Source organism: Esox lucius, chromosome 1, assembly GCF_011004845.1.
Source record: "Esox lucius isolate fEsoLuc1 chromosome 1, fEsoLuc1.pri, whole genome shotgun sequence".
Taxonomy (NCBI): domain Eukaryota; kingdom Metazoa; phylum Chordata; class Actinopteri; order Esociformes; family Esocidae; genus Esox; species Esox lucius.
The window spans coordinates 24,622,300-24,633,002 of NC_047569.1; the positions used below are offsets into that span (position 1 = coordinate 24,622,300).

A 10,703-nucleotide genomic window follows, 5' to 3' on the forward strand; every position below is an offset into this window, starting at 1 on the left:
TGCTCTTAATTAGTGTTAGTTTCCCTTGATTGGTTGAATTAGGTATGTTAGCTTGGTTTGAGCAGAAAACAGCACTTCTGCTCTGGGTCCCACAACAATGGATCAATTAATACTGAGATAGACTGTATCTTTAAATGTGTAATATCAATAGATTGTAATAACATTATGCATTGTAATAACAGTCCACAGAGAAGAATTATCAAACATAACTGCTTTATTTGGCTGCAATTATACCTGATGGTTACCTGATTTATAGTCATCTGTTTAACAAGTAGACCTGAATTCAACACATTCATCAAATAAGATTCTCACTAAGACATACAGTATGCCAACAACAATTTATTGTTGTGTCAACTGGTGATTGTTTATACGCAAAATACAGCCAAGAAAAAAGCAAGATGATAAAACAATGAATGTGTATATTTCCCAAATATGTACACACATCCTGAGTATGATTAAATAGTTGAGGGCAAAGAGCTGTAGAAGTTCTCAACTAATGAAACTAAATAGGTAAAAGCATGACTTAAAAAAATACTCTAATGAAACCATTAAACCATGCATTGAAGAGAATATATATTGTCATTTTAGAATTACAATCAGTCATGCTTTTTTTTTAACAATCAACATGCATTGGGTACTTTAGCAGGGACTAGGTGGTTTCCTAAATGTACTACTAAAATAATCGTACCTAAAATACTATCAGCATTTTAGCAACAGAATTTTTGAAGTAGTTTGCAGAACTTCTTAAACTTTTCCACAGCATTTTCAAGGCTTCTTCCTCAATCCTTTATCACAGATAAGTGGACATAGCAAGGGATACATTAATGAATAAATAAAACACGTACAATATAACAGCATTAAAAGTTATTAATGTATGCTGCCATTGTGTGTCAATAACACAGGAATAATTAAATTGCTTCTATTACTGTTAAAGAATTACTGTAAAAGGTAAATCATTGCAAGCTCAAACTCAAATATTACGAGGCTGTGAGTGCAGGTCAGTGTCACAGTGTTCACGGATGGTTTGTTTTAGTCTCCTCATAAATTCACTAACTTAGGCCTGAAGTCATTCAGTGAAACATTTAGAAAGGTACATTGTGTTGTTTATTGTCATGTGACAATAATAAAGCAATCAACTTTTTTGAGTGAAAAACTACTAACATCATGCAAATATTATTCAGGACAAACAAGTGCTCTTGGGTATAGTACTGGTATTGTGGTCGATAGATTAGGCACTGGCATCTTGTTTTAGGCGTTGACTACGAGCTTTGTAGACCTCGATGAGTAAATCTTTGACATATTGAATCTCTCTTTCCACTGACTCTGCCTTGTCTCGCAGCTCCCGGTTCTGTCCCTCCAGCCCGTGTAGCTCCTCCTCTAGTAAGTCCAACTCAGCCCTCTTACGCAGTCGATACCTGTAGTTTACAAAAGGCCAGGGTTAGTTTGTTCATACCACCCATACAAACATACATGCAGACACACACAAACAAGGATAATTATTTGTTTTTGTTTTTTTACTTCACATTAAATTAATACATCTCACTAAAAAGGATTTAATGTTAAAAACTTAAAGGCCTATTGTTCCCTTATTTGGTCCTTCTCTCCTTTGTCAATTAAACAATTTTCAGATTTCCTCAGGCACAAATGGTATAACAGTTGCCAATGCTCAATTACAGTATACCTGAAACATCCAATGGTCTAGAAAAACATACCACAGGACTTTCTGTGTCTTTGTGGAAACTACACTGACTTGGTCATTGGCACTTAACTACACTAGCCTTTTCTCTAATTACATAAAGAGCTAATGTCATGGACTTTAGCTCTAATAATCATTATTATTATTTCCAATCAGTGACCATCCTGATAGGTCCTATCAGGATAATAAAAAAATAAAAATATTATTGTGACCCTCAAATCTCTGGTAATATTATGAAGCCAGTGAAACGCACCAGTGATCCACTTCAAGCCAGAGGTGAGTGAGGTAACAACCTTTAAAAAACGTCAAGAGATTCATGTCCCTGCTGACTTAAAATGTGACTCGCAGAATTTAGCCAGACTTAAATATTACCAACATTTCTGTAACCACATATTTGAATTCAACAATTGTCATTTTTAACAGCATACCTGTGGGCAGCAGTTTTGTTCTGGTCTCTCTTCTTCTGCTTGCGTTCTCCAGTATGCACTTCCAGAGGGACAGCAACAAAGCCTGGTTTGATGGAGCTTAGGGAACCTGGATCTTCCTTTAGCCTCCGTGTTGCTTGCCTGTGAATAGGTGAGCCCACAATTGACCCCTCGCTCTCTCCTCTTGACAGACATTCATAATTTTGGTCTCCAAGGCATTCTGGGAAGAGGTAGTGGCCATGCTGGGGCTCTACACCATGTAATTGCGAAGGCTCCTCGATGTCACCTATAAAGCTATGATATGGTTCTGTGTTAGCAACGTTTGGGTGGGGGTGGTAATAGCCATCGATTGCCTCAGGCTCGTGAGGAATAGTTCCAGAGAGTCCACCATCTTTGTTGCAATGTAAGCCCTCCAGGACCATACCATCATAACCACTGCCACTAACCTTCATACCTCCATGCATTAACTGTCCTTCCCTCTTGGGGTGGGTATCAAAGGACCCACCCATACAGAAACCTCTGGTCATCTCTTCACTGCAAAAAACATCCTCTGTAAAACAGTAACTTTCCTCTTCCTTCAATGATACACCACATTCTCTGACTTTCTTTACACTGCCAACAGTCTTCCCAACTGTTTTCAACGTGGAGTAGTGGTTACCAGCCACCTCTGTGCTTCCTGAGTATCTTCCTTTGGCACTCCAGGTGTCATGATCAAGTTCCTCTCCAGCTTTATTGACACCATCTAAAATCATTCTTCGGCCAGTATTATATGAACGATGATGATAGTTGTATGGGGCAGGCCTCGCCATTTTGGGTCTTCCAATGGGACCACCACAGAAGCTTACCAGGTCGAGTTCCCCTGTTGCCAGGGTAACAACAAGTGGGCTGGTTTCAGATTGGTTGCCGCTGTACGAAGCATAGGGCAACTGGTAGTAAGACTGGGCACCCATAGCTTGAGCACCTTTATCACATTTTGGTGACTTGTCCAATTTGGTTGACGTGGATTCAGACCGGAAATAATCCTCAAGCTGAGCAAGCTCCTCTTGCAAAAGAGAGGTCATGACCTCCAAGTCAGAGGGCACCTTGACGTCATGTTCCAACGGTGAGGGCGGAATAGATGAGCTAGGAGATGATTCAGTAGTTGACTGGAACGAAGACAAATCAAGTTTTTCCGTCATCCAGTCCGTCTGACCATCACCTACGAAAAATACATTTTTGCATTAAAAATATTGAATTAAAATGTCCATCATTCGGGCATAAAAATAAAATAAGAATGAAAAAACAGTCCTTTAATTTCAGACAATAAAAGACAATTGTAGAAAAATCTGTAATTAAAGACGACAAATATAGGGGGAAAAAATATGTAAAAATATCCTTACGAAACTAACCGATCATTTGAAAATGATTGAATGCCATTGTCTTCATTGGTAAAATATCCACTTAGCTTTACTCACTATACGACATTAGCTCGTACTGCAGTGCGGTTCAACCTGAAATGTGGAAAAATAAAAAAGTGTCTTGCCGTAACTCACCAATTAAGTGCTGCCTCTCCAATAACTCCGCCCCCTTTCTTTCCTCGGATTGGCTGTCATTAACTTGTTGGGAGGAGGGAAAGATGAGGTCGACCGTGCAAACAAGAGGAATTTTCCTGCGAAGGATCGATGCTGCCATCATGTCTTTTATTTCGTTCAAAATGGTTAAATGCACTAAGCGTGCAGGGGTTCCAGAGAAGCGTCACTATGGACAGGGCGTTGGGAAAACTTGAAGACCTGTAAATTACAACAACAAAAAAAATCTAATTAAAATGTACCCTCCCAAACATCCCTTTAAACCCCATTGCCACACCCCCCACAAAAAATCTAAAACACAATATTAATATTGTGCAATTATCAAAAGGTCTTCTCAGACCAAAAATGGTAGAAGACTATGGTTGCATGTATACAAGCATACACAAAGCTCTATTTTTTATATTGTGAAACTACTGAACTTTAGGTAACTATGTTATGTGGGAAATATGTTTTAGGGCTATTTAATCCTTAAATATGAAAACTCATGAACACAACTACAATATTATTACAAATATTTAAAATGTGTATTGTTATACTACATTTCATAGTTCAAGAAAGTGGTGGCTTCAGTATACTAAGCAACTTGCATGTTAGAATGTAGTGTATGTTGTGTTATGGATCAAATACAAAAAAGTATTGATTTCCTCTCATACCAACAGTGACATTAACTTACATTTTGTATGTGAATGTTAACATATTTTATACTTCTATATTTGAAAAATATTACTAGTAACCAAATGATAATATAGTTTTCAAAGGAAGTTCTGAGTTAAGGAACTGCAAAACTGTAGATTCAAAATATCTCTATTAGACTAAGAGGTAATAACAATAATCCCAACATAATTTCTGATATTGTTAATAAAACAGTTATAATATAAAAGTTCACATCTGCAGCAAAATATACTTTTCCACAACTGTAGAATAAAAAGACCATTTAACTTACCCCATTATTATCTGAACAGGATAGTTGTTTGGAAGTGCGTTGCAAATGCAAAGCACAACGAGTCTAGTAACTGTTGGTAAATTTAATAAGGCATATTTTCTTAACACAATTACTTCACACGGACGGTTAAGAGGGCGATGATTTGCAAACAGAAAGTTTTAAAATCCGCTACTTCTTCAGGAACTCCTAAAGACGGACCTAATCACACTAATATAAATCAATCCGCAATTTACACTTAACCCCTATACTACTGAGCTGCTTTTATCGCTTCATATACGGGGGACATTTCACGTTCTGTTTTTTAGGGAAATCTTTTTCAGATGTAATACAAGTGGAAACAATACGATTTAACTCTGTAATTTAAGCAACAAAAAAAAGAGTACCATTATGCCTACATATCTACAACCACCAATAATAAAAAATGATTGGTTCGGAAAACATACATTATTTTAATAGATCATATTTACGATCTAATATATTGTTAGTAAAAAACCTATCCGCACTGAGAACGACTTATTTAAATGTCTTCGGTAATAACGGCACCAGTTTATATGGGACTACTTAGTCACACACCAGTGAGGAAGGATACAGTCTTGCAATTCGAAGGTGTAACTTCTGTTGCAGCCCTGTTGCATCAGATCCACAGGGGATTCGCCGAATGTTGTCGGCCTATGATTATGGTCCTACTATTGGCTTATCTCAACTAGGATAAACTTCTTATTGCTCAAATATCTAGTGTGTCCAATGATTTTAAATTGCTAGATATAATATATCTCTGTAGCCTATAGGTATATTTTGTATACTTCACGTAGGAGTCAGGTAGGCCTTTAGAGACGTGATCACTAGTCATTAAAAAAATACGGTTGCCATCCATTTTATTAAAGCCATTCATTTTATTAAAATGTGTCAAACCTTTATCAAAAATATATAATGAATTGAAAATAATAACATAATAATATTACAATTACAAATAACCACAGTATTATAATGTTATGATTAGAAAGACAAAAGGACAGACACAAGGTCAAAGCAGATTACTCTTTATCTCTCATCAGTAGGCCATAACGGTTAACACCACTCTTTGTCTGGAGTTGCTATGCATTTTACACACGGAGAAACCTAGCTGATTGAAGCAGCTACGTCTTCCTGTTGCTATAGTAATAGGGAACACTGCCCCCCTTTTAAAGCATGTTTTTTCAGTGTGTCTGTTGCCAAGGGATTAAATGAATCTCTTATCTTAGTGTTTACAATGATCTTGTTTTTGCAATCGTTGCAGCTTTTGTGCATAATAACCTCTTAACGTTTTGCATTTGTAAGTATGAATGTCTTGAAGTTCATTACATCTTACTGCAGTCCTAACATGCACCATCCTAACCTGCATTCCCCAGAAGGAAAGGGGAATGCAGCCCATCATATTGCGACCTGCAAGGTAAAAACGTCCATTGAATTATTTTATTTGGACTCCCTAATGTATATGTTTTACTGGACTGCAAAATACTCAACACTCTCATGCATGGTTAGATGCATATTTAATTGAATCCCAATGTAATGTAATACAGTGCGTTTCTTATATATTATCAGTTTTAGAGTCTTGTGGTCAATATGCACTGGGCAAATTATATTTATTTTAACTTCCGACCCCGCAGCACCTGCTCAATGTATAATTGGCCCTGCTTGAATGTAAATTGGGACTTCTGTTCTATTCTACTGTACTTATATTAACATTTTATCCTATTCTATCCCCAAAATAATGCAGAAATGAACTGGAGATTCATGTTTTTCCGCTGTTGTTTTTTTGTCATTCTGAGTTTTTATTTGTTTGCTGAATCCAGCAGAAACACCATCTGGTTGTTTACAATATTCTGGAGGGAGTAGTCCACTTGTTCAATGGTTATTTTATAAATTCTCTCAACACTAGTAAATTGAAATAAAACGTATAATCTTATGGTGCTGTTGCTTTTTGAACTAATGACATAGCTTTGTAGAATATATAGAACAGCTAGAAAATCAATAGCACTGAAAACATTTTTTTCATAAGCAAAATAGAAGACTTCTTATATATATAAATATGTATATATAAACACCCAATTAAAACTAATGCGTGCCATCTCAACATATATGAATGGGAACATTTGTTTTATTATATCAAGAAAACAATTGCCCTATCATGTTATTATCTTTTCTATCCATTTTCGATTCACAATTTATTTACGGAACATTTTTACTTTCTGCTGCAAGTGTATTGCCCTTTTTTGAGCGGCATTGCTTTTCTCTTTTTCTGCAGCTTGTGTACAACTACAGCAGCTTTCCGATCTGATCCTACAGCATGGAAATGGTTCTAAAGGAGTGCTTGCACTTCCCAAGTATGGCACATTGGTAACAGTTACAGCATAGTTTCATCACCAGCTCCCTACAAAATCTTGCTTACATTAACTTTTCACAGGGACTGGCAACATGGGAAGCAACACTACAGGTTACTGCTAGAACAGGACTATTTTGATACCCTTCATCCATCCACCCACTTTCCCAAATCACTTGTGCTTATTAAGATACAATGGTCGAGATTAAGCCGTGTATTGTATGTTTGTGATAATCACTCCTTACATAAATACATTTGAATAGAATGATCCAGAAACAGAAAATCTGGGTGTGTTATATAAATATAGACCACAAGTAAGCATGAGGGAGTTTTGTTCTGTCAACAAACTGTGCTGTATTTTCAAAATCTGCTTCAGTCTCAACCTAAACAATGTAATCTATTGTGAGTCTGTATGATATTTAAATGTTAACAAATGAGTCAGTTCACACTTGCTTTTATGTTACGCTCTTTCGGAAATACTTTGTTTCACATTGATCTTGAATCTGAATACAATTGGCTATTACATTTCAAAGATGGTGAATTGATGTATATCTTTTAATGTTTCGGTAATAGCTGTTACAATGATAGTTATTATTATTCAATACATGCTGTGCATATTACCTGTACAGATAATCTTAATTATAGTGGACAAACAAAAGTGCTGTTTTCTGGAAATTCTATTTTGGTATGTTATAGGATCTGTTAAGAATTTCAACTGGCAGATTTTTAAAAATTATTATTGATTAAGATAAGACTTTTCAGATTACATTTCAATTTTAATTTTGATGTAATTTTATTAGTGATACTCATGACACTGCTTCACTTTCACATTAATCTCTCTCATGAACACCTCAAGCCAGTAACTGACAGTGGCTCACAATGAGGAGGTAGTATTGTGTACCCCACAAACTGGACTATGTGCTTACCTGTACCATGAGGTTTAAGACATACAGTATGGTTCCCTTTTTACTAAAGATGACTATTTTATTTTTTTACCAGGACCCGTCGACTCTGTTCAAAACCTTTATTTTGTCAATTTGGACAAGCAGTACTTTTACGGGACCTCGGTGTATAGCAGTAGGATGAGGGAAGAGGAAGACATTGCCTCCTACCTTTGCAATATCAGCCTCAGGGATGTCAACAATGTAAATGGTTTGTTGTTGTGGATCTCGATTACAAGCAGTCGCTATGGTAAGACCACTGAAGAAGAACTCAGAAATCAACTGATCCTACAGATTGGTACTTCAAAGCGATGTCATAAGGGTTACAATTATATGTTGAGATAATGCTAGTGGATTAGTGAATCTTATTTGAGTATTGGAGTTTCGCATAAGAATACAGGATGGCAAAGGCAGTGATCCAGTGATTTCAAGCTATTGTAGTTTCATCAAAGCACACCAAGGAATAAGCCTGGTCTTTGATCTTAGAGCCAAAGGGAACAAGTGTTTTACAGTATTCAAATAATGTTCTTATCTCTCCCACAGCACCTCACTTACTCCCAGCCGACAGTCGACTGTGAATCCCACAGCAAGAATATTTGTGCAGCATTAGTCCACTTTATCCTGGAGGATCATAGATACTGTATAGAGAACCCAGATCAGGTAGATCACAGCAATAAGGACACTCCTCAACAGCTGTGTTGCCTTGATCAGTCGCTTCTCCCAAGACAGCAGGGCTTTTTTGACCCTCGGCAGCAGAGTCTGGGTCTGTGGGGAACCAAGAGGCCAGCAAGCAGAGTCTGAGTCTGTGGGGAACTAACTGGCCAGCAAGCAGAGTCTGGGTCCGTGGGGAACTAACAGGCCAGCAGCATTCCGCTGATCATCGATGTGAACAACTATTAGCATAAACAGTCCCTCATCAACAGGCCAGCCACATGGAGACAAAGCTCATTGGTATAAAACAACTACAGTGTTGGTTTAAAAAAAACAGCACTGAGTGTGATTGTGTTACTTTTACTGTGCGAAGACAAAAACATTGTACATTGGTTGGATTCATTAATCACATGCTACTCCTAACTAATCCAGTAATTTTTTTGGATCTGTTACTCAAATAGATGATGTGTTTAAATTGTTTGTTTAGTTTCATAAACTCTGGCAATTCCAATCCTTGCTGTCATTCCCATACAGATAAGATACAATAGCATTAGTGGCAATTTTCATACATTACCTTTTTATCCAAAGTCTGGATTGCAGTAGTATTGATGTGTTACTGTGCAAGACAGTGACACATCAAGACAGTGACACATAGATTTGCAAAATGTGGGTAAGTCTGCCGTAAATTTCTGATTTAAGAAAAATCATAAAAGTATCGCCGTAATCCTAGCCTGGAAACAGGAGGGAAATAATTAGAAAATTTGGAATACACTTAAACTCTCTCACGGTCACCTCCAATCAGAACTGACAGTGGCTCAATTTAGGAAGATATGATTGCAATCCCCACAACCCTGACTATGAGTTGACCTGGACCAAGAGATCTAAAAGGCAGCAGATCACAAAATAAGCATCCCTGTGAGTAGAGTTCGAGGGCCAGTAGGGGGCACTCCTCCCTGGTCTGAAGATGAAATCCCAGTGCCTCAGGTCAGTGAAGACAGTGCCCTATAGATGGTGCTGTCTTTCAGATGGTATGTGAACCAGTTGTCCAGGCTCTCTGCTGCCAATAAAGAATGAATGGCACTTATCGTAGGTCTAGGGGTGTCAGCCCCAGTGTTCTGAATGTAATTAAGCATTGACTTACTCTTAAACTCATGAGTTGATACCCTTGAATTAAATATCAATCAGAGCATACCGTTATCTGATTTATATTGATTAAATGTATACATATATAAACTACAAAATGATTCAATTAAATATTCCATCTCAAAAATGAAGAAATACTATACTGAAGTCCCTGCCTGGGGGTTGTGTACTGTGCTTGTATCTGCTGCCCTCTTCTGTTACCTGTTCTGTTACATGACTGTCAAACTGTAATGGTTTGCAATACATTTTAGAGATCCCTTTGTACCATTTCTGTAGTATTTTATATTTTGTATATATATCAGTAACTGTGTCTGTGTTGTTTTATTCTGGATAGTTTAGTTGTAAGCAACTAATAATGTGTGAAAATTATTTTCATTATTCAGTATGCCTTTTTGAAAAAAAGGTTATTTAATTTATAACTACATTACCAGGGCAGGGCATGGGTTAAGAGCCAGATAATTTGGGATGTTGTAAAAATCTAAAAAGCTTTTAGTATTCTGTTATTTAAGCTGTATAGGTAGGTACATTTTTCCATTTACTATGAATTTTATTAGTTTAACAGCCAGTGTCCATTTTAGCATAAAGTTATCCTCTTCCATTGTCTGGGGCTCAGGCCATTGCACATATCAGTGAACAAGAATTAGGTCACAAAAAATAGGGAATGAAGAAGAGTAGACCAAGATCCTTTTCAAGCCAAAAGCCTTATCAAATTACCACGGTCCACACAGGCAAACCAGTTGACAAACCTGGACAGAGTTAGATCCAGTCTTTGATAAACACTGAAACTGACCCTTCCTGAGTTATTCCTTCAAAGCATTTTTAAGTTGGGTTGAACGGACAGCCCAGTGTTAGCCAACAATGTAACATTCTGGGGAGCTGCTGTGTCCTTTGGGAAGGGTCTACTTTGTAGTTTAATCACAGCATGCTAAGGAATAAGCTTTGCCTTTGATCTTAGAGCCAAATGGAACAAACGCTGC

At 37.1% G+C, this 10,703-nt stretch overlaps 1 protein-coding gene across 1 annotated transcript; it reads right to left on the reverse strand.

Annotated features, from left to right (window-relative positions):
* Window positions 1-319: 319 nt before the first annotated feature.
* Window positions 320-4,845, reverse strand: atf5b (activating transcription factor 5b). The gene is made up of 4 exons (XM_010897438.3): window positions 4,633-4,845; window positions 3,654-3,890; window positions 2,125-3,319; window positions 320-1,415 (listed from the first exon to the last, which is right to left on the reverse strand). The coding sequence occupies exons 2-4, from the start codon at window positions 3,793-3,795 to the stop codon at window positions 1,229-1,231; spliced, it is 1,524 nt and encodes a 507-aa protein (XP_010895740.1). The 5' UTR covers window positions 3,796-3,890; window positions 4,633-4,845; the 3' UTR covers window positions 320-1,228.
* Window positions 4,846-10,703: the final 5,858 nt, after the last annotated feature.

Coding starts and splice junctions, on each gene's coding strand:
- atf5b (XM_010897438.3), bottom strand. CDS start 3,795: ATGATGGCAGCATCGATCCTTCGCAGGAAAATTCCTCTTGTTTGCACG. Junction 3,320..3,653: donor GGAGAGGCAGCACTTAATTG/GTGAGTTACGGC, acceptor TATTTTTCGTAG/GTGATGGTCAGACGGACTGG. Junction 1,416..2,124: donor AACAAAACTGCTGCCCACAG/GTATGCTGTTAA, acceptor TGTAAACTACAG/GTATCGACTGCGTAAGAGGG.